General features: G+C 38.2%; 1 protein-coding gene across 2 annotated transcripts in view; it reads left to right on the top strand.

Annotated features, from left to right (window-relative positions):
- The window catches only part of LOC136876466 (uncharacterized), a 468,653-nt gene that overhangs the window by 435,892 nt on the left and 9,846 nt on the right, over window positions 1–22,915 (top strand). The window contains exons 24-25 of one of the 2 annotated variants that reach the window (XR_011018471.1): window positions 4,899–4,971; window positions 8,227–8,290. Coding sequence is in view for 1 of the 2 variants with exons in the window: in XM_068228445.1 (XP_068084546.1) it covers window positions 4,899–4,971; window positions 8,227–8,438 (285 nt within the window). In the remaining variant the exon portion in view is untranslated. Of the gene's footprint in view, window positions 1–4,898; window positions 4,972–8,226; window positions 8,439–22,915 lie in introns of those variants that run through there. The other variant, XM_068228445.1, reaches the window with a different exon arrangement.

Below are 22,915 nucleotides of genomic sequence, written 5' to 3'. Positions count from 1 at the left end.
AAACAAATTTTTTATAAAGTATACCGTATGATCTCGAATACCACCCGCACTGTTTTTTCAAAAATATTGCTTCCAAAATTGGGTGCGGGTCTTATTTAAGATTTTGGGAAATTTATCTTTCCGAATGCACGTAAATCGGGCAGCACCACCGGCGCACTTGGCGACAGTGTTCTCTCCACTCTCAGTATACGCTACTTCCGCGCTTGGCGTCAGTCTCACGCACATTCTCAGAGTATCAATATGAATTTCACAAAGCGTTCAATCAATCAATCAATCAATCAATACTGATCTGCATTTAGGGCAGTCGCCCAGGTGGAAGATTCCCTATCTGTTGCTTTCCTAGCCTTTTCCTAAATGATTTCAAAGAAATTGGAAATTTATTGAACATCTCCCTTGGTAAGTTATTCCAATCCCTAACTCCCCTTCCTATAAATGAATATTTGCCCCAGTTTGTCCTCTTGAATTCCAACTTTATCTTCATATTGTGATCTTTTCTACTTTTATAAACGCCATTCAAACTTATTCGTCTACTAATGTCATTCCACGCCATCTCTCCGCTGACAGCTCCGAACATACCACTTAGTCAAGCAGCTCTTCTTCTTTCTCTCAATTCTTCCCAACCCAAACATTGCAACATTTTTGTAACGCTACTCTCTTGTCGGAAATCACCCAGAACAAATCGAGCTGCTTTTCTTTGGATTTTTTCCAGTTCTTGAATCAGGTAATCCTGGTGAGGGTTCCATACACTGGAACCATACTCTAGTTGGGGTCTTACCAGAGACTTATATGCACTCTCCTTTACATCCTTACTACAACCCCTAAACACCCTCATAACCATGAGCAGAGATCTGTACCCTTTATTTACAATCCCATTTATGTGATTACCCCAATGAAGATCTTTCCTTATATTAACACCTAGATACTTACAATGATCCCCAAAAGGAACTTTCAGCCCATCAACGCAGTAATTAAAACTGAGAGGACTTTTCCTATTTGTGAAACTCACAACCTGATTTTTAACCCCGTTTATCAACATACCAGTGCCTGCTGTCCATCTCATGACATTATCGAGGTCATTTTGCAGTTGCTCACAACCCTGTAACTTATTTATTACTGTGTAAAGAATAACGTCATCTGCAAAAGGACTTACCTCTGATTCCACTTCTTTACTCATACCATTTACATATATCAAAACAGTAAGGTCCAATAATACTCCCTTGATGAAATCCCCTCTTAATTATTACAGGCTCAGATAACGCTTTGTCTACTCTAATTCTCTGAGTTCTATTTACTAGAAATATAGCCACCCATTCAGTCACTCTTTTTTCTAGTCCAATTGCACTCATTTTTGCCAGTAGTCTCCCATGATCCATCCTATCAAATGCTTTAGACAGGTCAACCGCGATACAGTCCATTTGACCTCCTGAATATCTGCTATATCTTGCTGGAATCCTACAAGTTGAGCTTCAGTGGAATGACCTTTCCTAAAACCGAATTGCTTTCTATCGAACCAGTTATTAATTTCACAAACATGTCTAATATAATCAGAAAGAATGCCTTCCCAAAGCTTACATACAATGCATGTCAAACTTACTGGCCTGTAATTTTCAGCTTTATGTCTATCACCCTTTCCTTTATACACAGGGGCTACTATAGCAACTCTCCATTCATCTGGTATAGCTCCTCCGACCAAACAATAATCAAATAAGTACTTCAGATATGGTACTATATCCCAACCCATTGTATTTAGTATATCCCCAGAAATCTGATCAATTCCAGCCGCTTTTCTAGTTTTCAACTTTTGTATCTTATTGTAAATGTCATTGTTATCATATTATGTAAAATTTATTACTTTTTTGGCCTTAGTCTCCTCCTCTATCCTTGTAACCAACAATCTTTACATACTGCTATAATAATAATTTCGTGTGGCTATTTCTAGCCGAGTGCAGCCCTTGTAAGGCAGACCCTCCGATGAGGGTGGGCGGCATCTGCCATGTGTAGGTAACTGCGTGTTATTGTGGTGGATGGTAGTGTTATGTGTGGTGTGTGAGTTGCAGGGATGTTGGGGACGTCACAAACACCCAGCCCCCGAGCCATTGGAATTAACCAATGAAGGTTAGAATCCCCGACTCGGCCGGGAATCGAACCCGGCACCCTCTGAATCGAAGGCCAATACGCTGACCATTCAGCCAACGAGTCGGACTACATACTGCTGATTGAATACTTCTGCCTTTTGAAGATCTTCACATACACACTCCCCTTGTTCATTAATTATTCCTGGAATGTCCTTCTTGGAACCTGTTTCTGCCTTAAAATACCTATACATACCCTTCCATTTTTCACTAAAATTCGTATGACTGCCAATTATGCTTGCCATCATGTTATCCTTAGCTGCCTTCTTTGCTAGATTCAATTTTCTAGTAAGTTCCTTCAGTTTCTCCTTACTTCCACAGCCATTTCTAACTCTATTTCTTTCCAGTCTGCACCTCCTTCTTAGTCTCTTTATTTCTCTATTATAATAAGGTGGGTCTTTACCATTCCTTACCACCCTTAAAGGTACAAACCTGTTTTCGCATTCCTCAACAATTTCTTTAAACTCATCCCAGAGTCTGTTTACATTTTTATTTACCGTTTTCCACTGATCATAGTTACTTTTTAGAAACTGCCTCATGCCTGCTTTATCAGCCATATGGTACTGCCTAACAGTCCTACTTTTAAGACCTTCCTTTCTATCACATTTATTTTTAACTACCACAAAAACAGCTTCATGATCACTAATACCATCTATTACTTCAGTTTCCCTATAGAGCTCATCTGGTCTTATCAGCACGACATCCAGGATATTTTTCCCTCTGGTTGGTTCCATCACTTTCTGAATCAGTTGTCCTTCCCATATTAACTTATTTGCCATTTGTTGGTCATGCTTCCTGTCGATCGCATTTCCTTCCCAATTGACATCTGGCAAATTCAGATCTCCCGCCACAGTCACATTTCTTTCCATGTCGTTTCCCACATAGCTGACTATCCTATTAAATAATTCCGAATCCGCGTCAGTGCTACCCTTTCCCGATCCTACACTCCAAATATATCAAGTTGCCTATTATCTTTAGAAATGAGCCTTACACCTAGAATTTCAAGTATCTCATGCGTTTGCGATCTTTTACTGCGAGTGACAAACTGAAAGTAGTTCAGGAAGCCAAAATTATTGGAAATCGTGCTGCTGGTAGGAAATACGATGTTGACGAGTCCTGTATTCACGATTGGATTTTGACGGCATGGAATCGTATCCCTGGAGACCTCATACGGAAGAGCTTCAGGAAATGTAGCATTTCTAATGCTATGGATGGCAGCGATGACAACATTTTTTGGGAAGGTGATGGTGATGAAAGTTCCGAAGTTGGTACTGATGACATACCTGCCAAGTATTCCAGTTTTTCCATAAAATGTACGGATGTTGAGTGTGTTTTACGGTTGTACAGATGAACAACGTTATTGTGTGGATTATGAATATCCACGCTTGGTTTCACTTTCTGCGGTCAAATCAGGTTTATTTGACTTTTGATAGTAGCTGGTAATACGACATGCAGTGTTTGAAATTCGACCGGTAAATGTATCGATTATCACCGTGCTTTTGTCACCTGTTCGACCTCAACTGCTACTTCATTCACTGAGATGTTCCCAAACAAGTAGCAGGCTGTGATTTTGAAGAAAAGATATCTGTGAAAAGTAGCAGGCAGTGAATTTATATATAACAACTTTAGTAACTGTGTCATGCTTCATAGCAGCTGTGAAAGGCTTTGTCTGTGTGTTGGTGTGAGTAACATTGGCGGTAGTTCTGAAACTTGTGGAATTGTGTGACGAATTTGTAAGCGATTTAGTATTTTTAGTGGTGTTTGTCATGAGTTCAACTAAGAAACCATATTATCAGTCTTTTAGGAAGGCATATTCTGCTTAATTTCCTTGTGTTATACAATCATGGAAAGTGTTCCCAGTGTTAAGTGGAAACAGATGAGTACTCATGAAGATGTAACCTTGTATTTAATTTCCGGGGTGATCATAACACATATTTGACTTGTATTAGTATTGCTTCTAATCTCCTCCCCTTGCCGTCCTTTTTCATTATGTCTGAAGACTTTGTGATGCATGGGCGTGTTAAAAACTTTCTGCTTTAGGATCTTCCGGATTTCTCTTTTTGAAAGTTGGCAGGTATGTGGTGATGATGATGATGATGATGATGAATGAACTTGTTGAATATCATCCTGGAAATGTTTCCTTACTTTTACTTGTATTTTCTAATCATTTGATGTGTGTTAGTAAAGATTGTATATAATTATGACTATACTTTTAAAAAAATTTTTTTTTCTTATTCGGTGGCGGGTGGTATTCGAGATTATATGGTACTACTTGAAAAGTCAGGGTATATATGCCAAGCAGATGAAGGAAGAACTCAAGAGGTTAGGAATTGCAGATGAAGAATGTCATGATAGAGACCAGTTCAGGAAAAAAATTTCCAACATATAAGTTCTTGTGGAAGAAAAGAAAGAGCGCAACATTCTGAAAGAATGAAGGCACTATGGAGAAAGAGGAAGGAAGAAAGCATGATAAGAAGGAAGTGAAGTGGTAATGGCGTGGTCCTAAGTTTGGCCGGTTCGCAAGAAAGAAAGAAAGAAAGAAAGAAGAAATAATGGGGTATTTTGTACATGAGACACTGCCAGAATAGGGGGATGGTGATGTGCACTATGTCTTCAGCCTTAGGTCCCTATACAATTAATCTAACTCTGGCTATGATTTGATTCTTACAAGGTCTACAGATTCCAATAACACGAGAAGGAATTGTAGACCCAAATCAATTTAGAGGAAAATATTTAACTTGTTCTGGTTCTTTTTGTATGTTTCAGGTTGAAACCCGTATTATAGACATTGATAATAGTGGTTTCACTTCTACTGTAACAGCAGTTACTCGAGAAGAAGGTAATGGACTTGTACATAATTCATAACTTTAAGTTTTAAAAATACAGGAAACTTATTCTACTCTCAGTTCAGCTTTATATACACCCAATAAATGCAGCCTTTTATCACTTGTATTCAACTTTATATTTTTGTCTGGTCCTTTTTCTTATTTTTGTCCTATACTGCCCAATCAGGACTGAGAATCTGTTAAGATAATCAGTGCCCACCTTTCTGATGATGCTGGAAATCAGAAACAAACTTCTTTGAGACTGAGAAGGAATGGGTGAGGAAGAACTGGTGTAACGAGAAGAGATACAACATCTATTGCTTCCTCTTCTCACACTGCTCTGTCATTCTTGTATGCATTTACTATCAAGATTCTTATCTTTATATACCGTATATGACTATTTCCCAACCACAACTACCAGCATTACTTCCACATGACTTGGGTCAGCACTACATGAGATCTTTAGCCATTTTTATGTTGTAAATGTAATATTTTTCTTCTGGTTTCTGTTATTGCAATTGCAAGTGCAAACCCAACTAGGGCAAATATTCATTTATAGGGTGAGGCATAAGGGACTGGAATAATTTATCAAGGGAAATGTTTGAAAAAATGTCGAAGTTCTTTGAAAACTTTTAAGAGAAAGCTAGGTAAACAATTGATAGGAAATCTTCCACCTGGGCGACAACCCTAAATGCAGATCGTTGATGATTGATTGAGGATGTGACGGGCCTATAAATGAATGACTGAATCAACCTTTTCACTCTGGCAAAGGAAAAGCAGAAGCATGGCCTTGAGGACCAGAACCTGAGGCGGCTGGTGCTGCCTGCTGTACAGGATTCTTTCTGCTCTGTGCTTTTACACAACAGGCAGACTATTTTTATAATAATATATAAAGCAAAGCAAAGTCATCTCCTTACAGGCCATGAAGGCCCTTGGAGGGATGGAAGGTAAAGGCTTCCACTATCCGTAACCTCGGCACTTGATGGGGTAGAGTGCTTGGCTCTACGTCCGGCCGCCTTTGCCCCCAGGAATTAACTTGGTACTCATTTTTGTTGTAGGATGAGTGAACCTCAGGGCCATGTGCACCTCCGGAAGAGGAAATCTTGTTTCTTAAATTTTACAACTTCCTGATGGGGATTCGAACCCATGTCCTCCCAAGCAAGCCGAGCACGCCTTTACCACCTCAGCCAGGCAGCCCCTATAATAAAATATAATTCATTAAAATATAATTGTGTATGTGTTAGTTGATTTAATTCATGCTTAGCTTCCCATGCTCCTTTCAGATCTGTGGTTTTGTCACAGAACTAGCGAAGTTAAATCAGCATTCTCATTTTTTTATCTCCTTCAAAGTTACTACTCGGAATGAGTGTAACAGCTTCCTTCGCAGTGAACAGTTTTTCTCACATTACAGAATACAGTACCAGAACACTTTGAAGCTACCTATAGAAGTGCTAAGATGTTGGCAGTGAACAGCAACTAGGCAGCAAGTGATGAGTGGGAAGGTCACTCCGAAGCTTACCTTTGAACTGATTGCCCCCCAACATCTGGCGACTCTTCTAGTAACTACAGACTCCCAAGACAACCACTAGATATCACAAAAATCTAACTTTCTCCAGAAGCCTATCATAGTGAAGTACACAAGAGTAGCCTAACAAATGGCTGCTAGGCTACAGGAGTCCACCGGCCATATGGCATCACTCCTGCACAGTTGTTGGAGCAATCCACCGGTTACGTGCCAAGGCTCTCTCCTGACTGCTATATCAGTCCACTGGAGTGAAAAGACCGGGCGAGTTGGCCATGCGGTTAGAAGCGCGCAGCTGTGAGCTCGCATCTGGGAGATAGTGGGTTCAAATCCCACTGTCGGCAGCCCTGCAGATGGTTTTCCATGGTTTCCCATTTTTACACCAGGCAAATGTTAGGGCTGTACCTTAATTAAGGCCACGGCCGCTTCCTTCCCATTCCTAGGCCTTTCCTGTCCCATCGTCACCATAAGACCTATCTGTGTCGGTGTAACGTAAAGCGAATTAGCAAAATGGAGAGACAAGGTTAAATATTATCAATGAAGATGATGTACAGTTAAAGCAAATACATGAAATCAATAATTATTACTTCTAAAACATTCACATACCCTACTTAAATAAAAGATCAGGTCATCATCAGGGAAACATTTCAAATTCAGAGGAGAACATGAAAATCACTGGGTACATATGTAAATGTTGAACAGTAGTTTATGTAACAATCTCTGTGGGGACGGGGGTGGTAGAATACATCCATGGAATGCCCTGCCTGTTGTAAGAAATAACTAAATGGAGGGCATCATGGGCTATCAACATGAAAGTGTGGGTTGGTGGGCAAGGAGACCCTGGCTGAATTTGGTATTGCTTCCATTTACTTGTGCCAGATTTCTCACTTTCATCAATCAATCAAGCAAGCAAGCAAGAAAGCAAGCAGTCAGTCAGTGAGTCAGTCAAAAATGATCTGCAATAGGGCAGTCACGTGAGTGGCAGATTCCTTTCCTAAATAATTTCAAAGAATTTGGAAATTTATTGAACACCATCCTTGATAAATTATTCCAATCTCTAACTCCTTTTCCTATAAGTCAATATTTGCCCCAATGTGTCCTCTTGAATTCCAACTTTATCTTCATATTGTGATCTTTCCTACTTTTAAAAACACCACTCAAATTTATTCTTCTACAAATGTTATTCCATGCCATCTCTCCATCAACAGCTTTCCTATCGAATCTCCCTTGATCAACTCTTGTTCCCTTCCAACCCACTCAGCACCCTTTGTTTTTTGAAGGGTCTCCTTCAATTTTTTCCTCCCAATTTGTGTTCAGGGAGGATAGTCCTCAGTTGTACTTTGGCTTAGGACTATAATCACAACCACTGTCATTACCATCCTTATGTAACTATCATGCACTATATGGCTTTTGATAACATTGTCTGTGTGTCGCTTCTGACCAAGTAAGTCCTCCGATAAAATGTTTTCTATGTTAATATTCCAAATGAAATAATGTTCTATTTGTTGCAAACCTGCTACCATAGGCAGAAACGACATTTGATAGGCCTAAACGACTGTGTCCACACATTTAGGAAAATCTTGAATTAGGTATTACCCTCTTCAGTTTTGTTTCAGTTTGTGGCATGGACAAATAGTCCTGTTTCATGATCCAGGCAATGTCACGAATGAGGAGTACAGCTAATGTAGACTGCCTTGCCGTACATGTTTATCTTTTACTCATGTTGTTTTCCTGGTTTTTCTTGTAGCTCCTGGAATTCCTACATCTCTACAGATATTGAAACGTACCCACAACAGTGTGGTGGTAGAATGGGGTCCACCTCTCATGATAAATGGTATGCTACGTTCCTTCCTTGTTAATGTTGAAGAGATAGATACCAGTGATTCTTCAACTTGTTGTGATTACTTTCCAATCCAAGAACTTCCTGTGCGAACTGAGGAGCAGCTTTATCGACTTGAGGTAACTATTAATATAAACCTTTACAATAGTGTGTTCACATCTTAAATTATTGTTCTCTAAAGAACAGAAAATTATTTTAATGAAGATAAAGTTGAAATTCAAGAGGACAAATGGGGCAAACATTAATTTATAAGTAGGGGAGTTAGGGATTAGAATAATTTACTGACGGGGATGTTCAACAAATTTCCAAATTGTTTGAAATTATTTAAGAAAAGACAAGGAAAACAACAGACAGGGAATCTGCCACCTGGGTGACTGCCCTAAATGCAGATCAGTGGTGATTGATTGATTGATTGATTGATTGATTGATTGATTGATTGATTTATTTATTTATTTATTTATTTATTTATTTATTTATTTATTTATTTATTTATTTATTTATTTATTTATTTATTTATTTGATGGAAAATAGCAACTTACCAGCCAACAAGACACACAAGGAATAAACATCACATAGCCCAAATTACTTGATTACTACTTACTACTTAGTTCTTTAGGTTCTTTGAAATTTATCGGGCCCTTTCTTCAATAAATCACCATTGATCTGCATTTGGGGCAGTTGGCCAGATTTCTGATTCCCTATCTGTTTTTTGCCTAACCTTTTCTTAAATAATTTCAAAGAATTTGGGAATTTATTGAACATCTCTGCCTTTTGTAAATTATTCCAATCCCTAACTCTTCTTCTTATAAACGAACATTTGCCCCAATTTGTCCTCTTAAATTCCAACTTTATCCTCATGTTGTGATCTTTACTACTTTTAAGAACACTACCCAAACTTATTCGTCTACTAATGTCATTCCACACCATCACTCCACTGACAGCTCGGAACATACCACTTAGTACAATTTACGAACTTCATCGTCTAGATCCATATTGATACAGTTAAAACTAAGAAACAAAGCTAGGTTTTGGTCCATTCAATCAATACACATCACTTTACAGGTGAACTATTTAATTAAAAACATATTAAAAATATTTAGGGACTCGTTTCCTCTCTATTTGAGACTTCATCAGCCCTTAAAAGGACATTGGGTACTTCCATTCTTTTACATTTTTTTTTCAGATTATGGCTGATGAAGTCTCAAATAGAGACTAAACATGTCCCGAAATATTTTTAATATGTTTTTAATTAAATAGTTCACTTGTAAAGTGATGTGTATTGATTGGGTGGACCAAAACCTAGCTTTGTTTCTTAGTACATACCACTTAGTCGAGCAGCTCGTCTCCTTTCTCCCGAGTCTTCCCAGCCCAAACTTTGCAACATTTCTGTAAAGCTACTCTTTGGTCAGAAATCACCCAGAACAAACCAAATTGCTTTTCATTGGACTTTCCCCTGTTCTCGAATCAGGTCATCCTGGTGACGGTCCCAAACACTGGAATCATACTCTAGTTGGTGTCTTTGCCGGGCTGAGTGGCTCAGAAGGTTAAGGCGCTGGCCTTCTAACCCCAACTTGGCAGGTTCGATCCTGGCTCAGTCCGGTGGTACTTGAAGGTGCTCAAATACGACAGCCCCGTGTCGGTAGATTTACTGGCACGTAAAAGAACTCCTGCGCAACTAAATTCCGGCACCTCAGCAACTCCGAACACCTTAAAAAGGTAGTTAGTGGGACGTGAAACAAATAACATTATTATTAGTTGGTGTCTTACCAAAGACTTATATGCCCTCTCTTTACATTCTTACCACAACCCTTAAATACCCTCATAACCATGTGCAGAGATATGTACCCTTTATTTGCAATCCTGTTTATGTGACTTCATTGTTTACAAATGGTAAATAGAAGTGTAGAAGATTTACGTTGAAAAATCATCCTTGTTGTCTGTACTATACTGTAAATAGAAGTCCAGAATTTTTCTGTTTGTTCTACATCGCATCAATGACCTTAATTAAGATACAGCCCCAGCATTTTCCTGGTGTGAAGATTAGTAACCACTGAAAAACCATCTTCAGGGGTGGGGTTCAAAACTATTATCTCCCAAATGCAAGCCAACAGCTATGTGACCCAAACTGGTGAAGTCAAAGTTATGGCTATATGTAATGTAGGTATAAAAATGGAAATAAATAGGAATTAATGAGCTAATTCCTGGCACATTATAGAGTTACATCTTGGTTCTGAGGAAACTGGTAGAATCCACAAGATCCCTAATAAATTCGAAAATTTAAAAAAATCCTTGAAAGTGTTCTAATATCTAATTCAAGAAATTTTGAACAAAATTTGTGATTTATGAAGGAGGTAATCTGTATAAATAGGGCTTTTGAAAGTACTCAAATACGTCAGCCTGGTGTTGGTAAATTTACTGGCACATAAAAGAACTCCTGTGGGACAAAATTCTGGCAACTCAGCATCTCTGAAAACTGTGAAAGTAGTACGTGGTACATAAAGCCAATGATGTTGTTGTTGTTATTATTATTATTATTATTATTATTATTATTATTATTATTATTATTATTATGTATTAATAAATGAAAGTCAGAGTGTAGCAGTGTATAAAGATAGGTGTGAAAATTAAAATAGACTACCTAGGAACTTAAAACTTGTTACCAGGGAACCTGTTATCCCAATGATTTGTAGAAAAATAAAAGTATTCCAAACTCCATCATTGGTTGGCTGTATGGCTTTGTGTGCTCACCAGCTGCTAGGTGGCGCTGTTGTCTATGTCTGTGGTAGGTTTTAGTGTTGTCAAATCAGTACAGCTTGCGGTGTTGCGATGTAAACATGGCTGCGCCACTCTCTGTTTGCTCCAAGGAAGAACAGTGTCCTGTAATCCGTTTTTTGTAGTCTGAGGGTGTACCAGTAGCGGAAATTCATAGAAGACTTTCAGCACAATATGGGAACTATTTTTTGCCACAGTGAAGTGTTTACCAGTGGAGTGAACAGTTCAAAAGGGTCGCACGTGCATGAAGGATGAGGGAAGATCCAGGCGTCCATCTGCAGCCGTAACAGATGCCAATATTCAACAAGTGCGTGATATGATTCTGAATAACAGATGAGTGACTGTTGATGATATGGCAAACCATATGTACATTAGCTCCAATCAACAAGTGAAGGAAGTGGTTCATATGGTACGTGGCTTCCTGCGCAACCAAACATCTTTTTTTTGAAGAGGGTTTCAAAAAGCTTGTGAAACAGTGTGTCATGTGCAATGAAAAGCAGGGAGACTATGTTGAAAATTGATATCAGTAAAAAGTGTGTACTCTTTTTGTAATAAATTATAAAAGTTGATTGCAGATACTTATTGACTTGCCCTCGTACAAAGTTATGGGAACACAAAAAAGAACAAAGACAATATATTTCTGGTCATCACTTATAACATGTTTTTAGAAATATTTGCCAGCCATAAGTTTTTAACCAAAATAGACATTGCTAAGTTCTTAACCTCCCTCCCACCCCTCCCCCTTACCTCCTCGCCGCTTCCCACGTCTTTAAAGATCTAACCTAAAAAATATTTTTAATATGTTAGAGATTGTTTTAAGATTCATAGGGAATAATATGTCTCTGTACTTTTATGAATTTCTACCTAAACCAAAAAGTGTAGCTGATGATATTTTTAGTCAATCTGAACGAAACATGTCCTACTTATAAAATAAATTTTCCAAGGGCACAATAATAAGTATCAATTAGCTGGAACAATTTCTCTGCTTGATTTATACAGACCTAATTAAAGGAATAGTCTCTTGATTAACTGCTTTACTAAGACATCTATTTCTAGGGGGTTAACTGAACATATAGAACATATAGAACATGCCATGCCTGATCTTGGGTATAACTTGTTCAAAACATCTAGAAGGAGGGGCATTTCAGAGGGAATATAAAAATCTTTGTATCTCTCATATGGATGGTTTTACAGGAAAACTGTTCGTGATAAAATTGATTTAGAATATTACTTTCAAGCTTTTTTATCCTAACCTTACCAGGCGAGTTGGCCATGCGGTTAGGGGTGCGCAGCTGCGAGCTTGCATCCAGGAGATAGTGGGTTTGAACCCCACTGTTGGCAGCCCTGAAGATGGTTTTCCGTGGTTTCTCATTTTCAAACCAGGCAAATGCCGGGGCTGTAACTTAATTAAAGCTGCAGCCGCTTCCTTCCCACTTCTAGACATTTTGTATCCCATTGTCGCCATAAGGCCTCTCTGTGTCGGTGCGAAGTAGAGCAAATTCTATAAAAATAGAAAGATATCCTAACATTTTTTCTGATACTGATAAAAATAAGGAAAATATCAGTGGTGGTTATTTCTTTGCAAGTGGCTTTACGTTGCACCGACACAGATAGATCTTATGGTGACGATGGGATAGGAAAGGGCTAGGAATTTGGAAGGAAACGGCTGTGGCCTTAAGGTGTGCCTGGTGTGAAAATGGGAAACCACGGAAAACCATCTTCAGGGCTGCCGACAGTGGGATTTGAACCCACTATCTCCCGGATGCAAGCTCACAGCTGCACGGCCCTAACCGCACGGCCAACTCGCCCTGTGGTGGTTTTTTGAGTTAATAACAAACTCTTTGGAGAATTTCTATGCAGATCATCCCAGCAATGTTTCACAGGCTTTGTACCTGTGTACCTACTTTTGCTGATATTAACCTGATACTGTACTTGGTTCGTACCGCTGAAGTTTCAGAACACATTCCTTATTCATGAAAGAAGAAAATGTGTTATATGGACATGAGTCCGGAAATGCTTTATTTTTATATTAGACTCATTTTCTACAACTCTACATACCATACACAGAAATAGAACATACCATTATACCACATAAAACTCTTTTACATGAAATTTTCAAAATCCGTTATCATTTATATGTGCATCAACCCGCCATCACAGTGAATCCCAGATGCAGTAATGCAGGTCTCTTGGTTATGTCTGATTAAGTTCTAATTCTTAGGTTCAATCGTAGTGTTTAGTATTAAATTAATTAAATTACTGTACTAGTAAACACATCAGGGAAAGGAAGAAAATTGAAATTGACCTCGACTTCTACGCCTCACCAGCGATGACGGATGATAGATGGACTAGAGAGTGCAACACGCAGCGCCATGTCATAACACAACTCTCCATACACGGTTCTCACCAGTAGCAGGTAGAAGTTCCACGAGCCAGACGAAGATTGTAAGTGTACTTTGTGCGGACAGAAGTATAATAGATATCACATCATAACATGCACGAAAAGAACCCGGAGAATTACAGACTATAGCAAAGACTGAAATGTGAAATTTAATTAATGCTCAAACTTGAGTGTACATTTCTCTATTAATCCTAGTGTTTAGTGTTCTATTTGACCAAAGGTAATGTTGACATGCAACTCACGTCACTGCTTTCGGTACCTTACTACATGTAGCATCAACTGTTTAGAGTTGATTACGGAGTTTGCAAACACGTAACTGTTTACTACCGTTCATCACTGACTTTGTTTCTGGTACAGTGCAATGGAAGTGTACACATATGTGTAGTTCGTAGATGTCCATTTGATGTATGGATTAGCATATGGTGAAATGAAATGGCGTATGGCTTTTAGTGCTGGGAGTGTCCGAGGGCAAGTTCGGCTCACCAGATGCAGGTCTTTTGATTTGACTCCCGTAGGCGACCTGCGCGTTGTGATGAGGATGAAATGATGATGAAGACTACACATACACCCAACCCCCGTGCCAGCAAAATTAACCAATTAAGGTTAAAATTCCCGACCCTGCCGGGAATCGAACCCGGGACCCCTGTGACCAAAGGCCAGCACGCTAACCATTTAGCCATGGAGCTGGACAGCATATGGTAATAGCTGTGTCACTCAATGTTTGTACCAGAAGAGATTTCCAGAACGAAGGTGCTCCAACAGGAAGACGTTTGAAGCAATTGATTGTAAACTTAGGAATCATGGACGTTTAAGCCTAGAGGGAGGAGGACACTGCAGCTGGAGGAGGCAATTCTTCATGTAGTTGACCTAGTGTCTGCATAAGATAGTTAGCTGCAACAAGTAATTTTGACCACATGAGTGTCTGCTGGTGTTACATTAGAACGTGCTGTATCCGTACTATTTACAGCATGTGCAGGCACTGCCAGCAGCTGGTTTTCCTGCGAGGGGTACACTTCTGCAAATGGTTTATTCAACAATAGATTAACTCTAATTTAAGTGCAGCTGTACCATTCATGGGTGAGGCATCATTTCAATGTGATCAGAGTGTAATTTTCACAATCAACACGTATGGGATGACATGAATCCTTGACCAACTTAAAAAAAAAAAAATTGTTAAAAAGGAAGCCATACTTTCCATTGTTGACTCAGTTAAATGTAACTTAAAAGCTTTGCAGTCTGTCGAACACACAAGTTGCATATAAATACCTGTAAGAAAACACACACTGTTAAACAAAGAAAGACATATTTCATTTTTAAAAGAACATCATCAGATTCTTTCAAGTTACAATCAATATTTGGAAATATTTTATGTTTATTTCTATCCAGCACCTAGGAATTTGAAATTTGGAACTTATTGAAGTCCTGCTTTGCCTGCATGTCAGCATGCAATGCAAGCATTTGAAAAACCATTCCTTTTTCATCGATATGAATCCAACTAGGTACCGGTCTGCTGACCTTCCATTTTTTCACACCCCCATGCTGGTTAGATCAATGACATGCTGCACTTCCCCTTCAGGTGCTTTATCCCTAGTGTTCCCTTGTTATATCATTGTTGTTGCTATCCTTTTTTTCTTGTATGAGAATACTTTTTAAGACTTATGCAATGGTTCTTAATGATTAATTTAATGGCCTGCCTATTATACCAATAATAATAATAATAATAATAATAATAATAATAATAATAATATTAATAATATTTTTTTATACATCAAGTTGAGCCTCTATGGACTGCGTGGTAACAACCAACTTCATTTCAGTGTCTAGGTCTTGTTCTTGTTCTGGCTTTGACTTCCTGCCAGTATCTTCTGAGCCCAGCGACGAGTGCCTGTTTATGCTCTTCAGACAAATGTCCTTTCCGTCTTCTGGAAGTTAATGCCATATGGAAACCTTGATAGTTGTTCACCAATCTTCTGAATGTGTTCCTGTCATAAATTTCTTGGTCTGAAATACCAATCTGCCTCAGATTTTTCGTATTCCTGGAACCATCTCAGCCTTGTTGCCTTAGATTGAATAAAATTCCATATTCTTGTTGTTAGCCGATCATCAGTCATCCTCAAGAGATGACCGTAAAATAATAGCCGTCTCTTCTTAATTGACGCCTGAGAGGTTCTGTCTTGCTGTACAAATCCTCATTTGGTCTCATTCGCCACTGTCCATCAACCCACCTATTACCTAGGATTTTTCTTAGTATCCTGCGCTCTCTTTTTCCAGCCGGTCAGCTTGACCTTTACTACTTAAGGGCAAAGTTTCAGACGCATAATAATAATAATAAGAATAATAATAATAATAATAATAAATAACGAATTCCATGACAGATGGATTAGCAAAAATGAATCTATTATTATTATTATTATTATTATTATTATTATTATTATTATTAAAATTAGGCAGTTCTTTTAAGATGATGTTTTTAGTGATAAATGATAATCTAAAAGATCGTCCCGAGTGGCAAAGACGGTGCACAAATTCTGAGAATTTACTGCAGATAAGAATATCATAACCCACATTCCAGACCTTTAAGTCAGAGATTACCTCATGTGGGATTCATTAAGCACTAATGTAGAAAGTGAAAATGTTGTGTAGATGTTAATTAAGCAGGGCAAGGAGGGGGGAGGGAGCAGTAGCAGTGATTGGGGATTAAAAGTGCGGGAGCAAAAAATATACACACAACAAACATTACCCGGGTTTGTGGGATGTAGTGGACGGGGGCGGGGTGGGGGATTATAAACATCAAAAATGAATATACAAGCTATAAAATGGTAAGATTTTTGATGCTTTTTAAGCAAATTTTGACAGAGAGGTAAAGGTTGAGAATTTACCAATTTATGTGCAGTAATTTTTTGAGATTTTGATCCAATACTATACAATAAAACTGTCACCAAAGGAACAATATTACACATTTATTACAATTAAATAGAAGTACGGCATGATTATACAATTAAAATCATTTAGTATTTGACCACACACTAAGAAACTAACAGACACTTAAGAGACTGCCAGACTGGCGAATGAGCGTGGCAAGCGGGTGAATCATACCTGTGTCCATGACATAGGCAAAATATATAATATATACACACACACCCTGCTACCCTTCCTTACAGTATACACTACTTGCTGTGGTGCTATACCAATTGGTTATCCGGGATGAACGCCTTTTTGTGCGTATTTCCGCTAGTAATTTTGTTAATAATAAAATAAAGACAGCAGGGTTTGTATACATTGCTTTTTTTAATAGTTCCTATAATTCCAAGTTTCAGCCAGCAAAAATGCGAATAAAAATGTCATATTTTCTCCAAAAAGTAGGGGGGGGGGGCGGCCGCCCCCCCTCGCCCCGCCTAATCGCCGCTACTGGGAGGGGAATTTTAAAATGTGTGGTCATTCAGGTTGGTTTCATTTTTTGTTTAATAGTGTGGTTTTTTTTAGGTATGTTATAGTATAATATACTGGACTTGCGTGTTTAACAGACTGAAAAGCTTTTAAGTTAAATTTCCTCACCCAACTGTTGAAGCATGTAATCAACAGCTTTGGCCAGCTTTAGTGCTGACTGTTTCTTAGGCCCTAATGTTCTTCCCTGGCTATTGATACTAGGTCAAACACGTGCATACTCATTGCCAGGTCAAGAACTATGCGTGCGTCTCCCATACAGCTGCTTAGGTCTGGGAGAGTAGAAACCCCGCTGGACATATAAGAGAGACCCTGTATATGTATTACTAATGTTGTAAAAAACGTTATTTCCCTAATTTATTTTCTGTACAGTAACTGTATTCCTGATATGCTGGCGAGTTGGAAAGAGACGGAGGAGTGGTAGTTGACAGATGTTCTTGTTAAGTAGATCCATTCCTGAGTCACTCCAACCCAGATGCTCAAAGAGTACAGTTGTACCATTTGTTCTATCATCACTGTTTCAAGTTTGAGTTAGTAGGTTATTACAAACTATCCACAAGTATGGGCTGTGAAAGCACCAATGGCAATATTTACTTCATGTCCATATCGATATGACAATCTAAGAATCAAAGAAATATTTAGCCACCTAATCTATACCTTTATTTGCCTTTGGCAATTTTATAAAATCATTAATAGTACATGTTTTGACTGCTTCTCAGTCATCATCAGCTACATTCACGTAAGCTTAGGTGTAAATAAGGTAAAAGTATGCACAATATATGTTCTTGTATTAGCCTTGATAACTTCTCATGGGAAACTTAAGAATTTAAATATTAAATAAAACTGATTACTTTGAAAATACCAAAACATTTTTCAGTAATAATAAGTTCTTTTTTGCCTAGTGGCTTTACGTACCACTGACACAGATAGGTCTTATGGCGACGATGGGATAGGAAAGACCTAGAAGTTGGAATTCCACCTATTCAATACATAAAGAGTAATTTTAATTAAGAATTAAAACTTATGATGTAAATTATAGGGACATGTTTCGCCCTTTTTAAAGACATCCTCAGGTTTGAAATTAAGGGTGAAGATGTCCTTAAAAAAAAAAAAAGGCAAAGCATGTCCCTATAATTTACTTCATAACTTTAATTCTTAATTAAAATTAATTAAAATTACTCTTTTGTATTGAATAGGTGGAATTTAATAAACATAAATATTTCTTTAACTTTAATGCAAGCTCACAGCCACGCGCCCCTAACTGCATGGCCAACTCGCCCAGTAATAATAAGTTCAAGGTCGTAGATAAAGATCCTACGACACGAATACAGAGAAGTTTGAAAGGAATACTTAAGCAAACACCTTTCCTTTTAAGTGATCAGGAAGAACAGAAAATTGTAAATTTGAACCCGGGACTTCCAGGGGTGAGGGCCATGCCTGAGCTACACAAAAAAGATGTACCCATTAGACCCGTAATCAATTTTCGTAAGACCTCCACTTATAAAACTTCTGAGTTTATTCACAAGTTTTTAACATGAAAAACTTCTATAAAAAGTTTGATTGACTTTTGTAAGGCAGTTAAGAATATCAGACTAACTCCTCATGTCACATGTTCTTTCAACAGCAAAGACATGTATACCAACATCCCCGTAGAAGAAACAATCAAAATCATTAAAACAAACTTATTAGAACATAAACACATTAATGTAGGCACAGTATCAGAAATAGAGGATTTTATGATTATCCTAAAATTCATGCTTAATTATAACTATTTTTCTTTTAAAAACAAAATATACCAACAGAACGGTCTCCCTAAGGGAGCCTCGGCCTCAGGCATTCTAACCACTTTAGACCACTTAGAACATTTTTCGATCATAGGTCACATTAAAGGGCTAGATTTTTGGTTATGTTATGTTGATGATACATATGCTATAATAAATGAGAAATTAAACAATAGTCAGAATGTTCTAAATATCTTGAGCACTTTGGACCCAAATGTAAAGTTTGCAGTGGAAGATGAAGATGTTCCCTCAACTTTCTCGATATCAGTACAACTCGGAAAGAAAACCATTTTTATTTCGGAATACATAGGAAACCCACCTTCATACTGTGCCCTATAATGCTTTTGATTCCAGTCAGGCAAATGCCGAATTCCAACCAAGAACATTATAGTGACCAATACATCCTAGAAAAGATGTATGTACGGCACATGTCTTACCTTGCGGGCGTATCCACAATCTGCAGCTCAGTAGAACATGAATCAGGGTATCTGGGTAGAAAATGAGGGCATAAAAGATAACTTAGGTGGATACGAAATGATGCAGGGTAAGAGAAAAATCCTACCAAAAAAAAAATATCTAACAGAAAACATCGCTGCATTCAAAGTTTTACAATCAGGGATTTATTACATAAAAATACTATTTACAAATATAAGAGCTTTCAAATGTGACTGGGGTAAAGATAATGTTGAGCCGATGGTTACTAGTTCACTGCCTTCACAAAACAGCTTTGCTGTAACAAGCATGGTACAATCGTGTAAGTAATGAAATAAAGAGAAAATGGATATCTGCTGAAATACACATCTAACAGTAATCTCCACATCATAAAATTTTACTATGCCTCGTACCATCGAACCCCAGTGCAAACAAATATAAACACATAATGTACAGTGCCCTGACCCGGTATTGATCCCTGGTCCAATGAAGAGCAATGCGTTGAATAATCATATACAAAAAAAAAAAAAAAATTTAAAGGAACACAACCATCTTGTCCAGGGGTCAACATAAAACAGGCAGAGTGTTAAAATAAAGCAGAACAAACAGAACTAAAATCTCTCCCTGCGTCAAAACATCCAGGTCGTCCCTCCCCTCTACACACTGGACAAGCTGCAGACAGCAAATAACCGAGTTTCAAGACTGTGACATTAGACACAACAACCCTCACCAGCGGTGCACTAGACAGACGGCTGCCCACATAATTTATGAGCTCAGCTGACTGACTTGTAGGCTGAGTGCAAGGAAACTTCGCTACTCAATGTATCTCGCATAATCTGGCTGCTAAAGCGCTCTCTTAAATACCCATGGGCTACACGCCCTCATCTCAAGGCCACAAGCAATACAACAAATCTCATTTCCACCTCCAATGGGCTCATCCTTAATAATAGAAAGGCACAATTCAGTAAGCTATCATCATATAGCCATAATAAGGCACCTCATATGCATCTAATACACTCTTAATCTGTGCTGGGGCTCTCTCATATCAATTCATACAGTCAGCTACATGCATAATGCCCAAATCTCTCAAACATACGGACACGCCCACCCTGTCGGATAAGCTAGGTGAGTTACGGGGTAAATCCTGATCTCAAACACACAACCTACGTCCGCAGAGACATATGCCTAAACGCTACACTATAAACAGTGCCTGTCTGTCAGACTTACCTAACATGACCAAGGGAGTTCTACCTGACCCAGGAAGATTACACATACACTAATATAATACTATTGAAATGAAATATGATCACACCAACAAGGAATATACAACCTACTACCTACACTAATGTACTGGGTTTGAGCTTGAGGCATAGCTATTTATTACCAAGAATTTTCCTACCATAAACTAACCTGTTGGCAGACAGGGGAGCGTCCCAGATCTCCATTAAGAGGCTTCGCTTGGGACATAAATCCCTTTAATGAGTCTCTGGAAATTTTCATAATGATGCTCTAGCTCTCTTCCCACAAGAACGCTTCTTCTGGAATCTTTTATGAAATAAACTATAAGACAATGACTTCTTTGGTGGTCTCAGGTAATCCCAATATCTAATACAAAAATCCATACTATTGGTCCATGAACTGTATGGTTCAATACCAACCACAATTAAAAACAATTCTTTGCATCAAGATACACAGAAGAAATCCATGTATTACAGTTGTATTAACAGAGCCTTCGAAGTTCCATTAAACCGAAAATGAGAGAAAAAAGAAGCTCGCATACATCCGCAAACAGGCTTTGTTTACAGTTTTAGTCTCAATGTCATTAATAAAATAATCACTAAGTGCAGATCTAAACAACAGATAAATTTGGTAGAACAACTGGAGGAAGCAAAAAAGTATGTTAAGTTTACATGCAATAATCCTAATATTTACATACTCACAAATTTATTTAAGAAACACAATATTAAGGTAGCTTTTTCAATGAAAAATAACACTAAGCATAGGTTTTTCAACCACAACATAGTCAACAAATCCAAAGAAGAGAAATATCAAGAGTCAGGAATCTAAGTTGACTTGCTCCCAATGCAGGATTTCGTATGTCAGACAGTCCGGGAGGAATATTTCGATAAGACATCAGGAGCATGTCAACGCAGAGAAATATAGAAGGTTGTCCACAATGGGGCCTCACATGAAGGAAACAGGACATAAATTCACCAACATTAAACAGGAGCATGAAATTATTAACAGGATAAACAATGGAAGACTTATGAAAAATTTAGAAAACATTCACATCCTTCTTGATAAGTTAATGAATAAGGATCGGAATTTAAACGATACAAACAAACAAAGAAACCCTCTATATGAACGTATACTTAGATATATGGAATTATTAGAAAGGAATCAAACGAGCTTAGCAAATAACACGAACAAGTATGACATCTCTAAGTCACAGTTAGCTCCCCCCTCCTCTCGAGAAACAACAACAGATGGCGACACACCCTTGTCTCTCCTCTCCCCACCAAACTGTGCTAGCAAGCAGGCTACAACATGTTGCTACTTTACCAGATCGAGGACGGAGGACACTGGCACAGACCCACACACAAGATAGCGGGAAGTAAAGACGGATATCCAGGCAGGAGTAAGTTAGGATTTTTCAAAACACCAACCCCGTTTTTTCATAAGAGATCATTCTAAACATCAACACTTCCAGGAAAAATTGTTTTTAATTATTTTTACCTAGTTTCTGCCAGTTGCAGATTGTGCTACAAGCTGCTCAATTATATGTTTTTTTTCTAGTTGCTTTACGTCACATCAACACAGATAGGTCTTACGGCGATGATGGGATAGGAAAAGGCTAGGAGTGGGTAGGAAGCGTCCGTGGGCTTAATTAAGGTACAGCCCCAGCATTTGCCTGGTGTGAAAATGGGAAACTATGGGAAACCATCTTCAGGGCTGCCGACAGTGGGTTTCGAATCCGCTATCTCCCGGATGCAAGCTCACAGCTGTGCGCCCCTAACCACACAGCCAACTCGCCCAGTAATTATATGGTTTATGGACAAAAATAACTTCTAAGCACATCTAAGCATTGAGCTGCAAGGACATCCTAAGAATCTACCTTTGGCAATATATATAAAAAAGCAAGTTAACCAGCTTTTTCCACAAGCCTTAAAACACAAACATGAATGTGATTTAAAAAAGAAGATCTTAACTCCTTGACTGGAAGCTGACATATGTTTTTATTAGTCTTTTAGTTAAGAATAAGTTTTAATTATACTAATAACATCTCAAGTAGATAGTTGGTGAAAAGTTAATCAGTGTTTTTTCAAATATGCTTCTGAACAGAAGCTAAAATAAGAGGCTTAAAAGATGTTTTCTTCTTCTTATTGGAAGTGAAGAATTTTTAACAATATCTTCATTAAGGACAAGTTATTAATCACTTTTTAAGCATTTTTCCCACCCCTCCATATCCTCCCCCTCACTACCAGCATCCTTCCCAAATAGACAAAAGAAATTGTAAGTTCCCACGAGAAGTTATTAAGGCTAATACAAAAACATATATTGTGCATACTTTTATCTCATTAACACCTAAGCTTATGTGAATGTAGCCGATGATGACTGTGGAGGAATCGAAACATGTAGTATTAATGATTTTATAAAATTGCCAAAGGCAAATAAAGGTATCGATTAGATGGCTAAATATTTCTTTGATTGTTAGATTAGTGGGTTATTCTATTCACTCTGAGTATTTACTGAACTTAACAATAGA

The sequence above is a fragment of the Anabrus simplex genome, chromosome 6 (genome assembly GCF_040414725.1).
Source record: "Anabrus simplex isolate iqAnaSimp1 chromosome 6, ASM4041472v1, whole genome shotgun sequence".
Lineage (NCBI taxonomy): Eukaryota > Metazoa > Arthropoda > Insecta > Orthoptera > Tettigoniidae > Anabrus > Anabrus simplex.
Note: the sequence above shows the minus strand (reverse complement) of the source record. Positions and strands in the feature narration are given on the sequence as shown.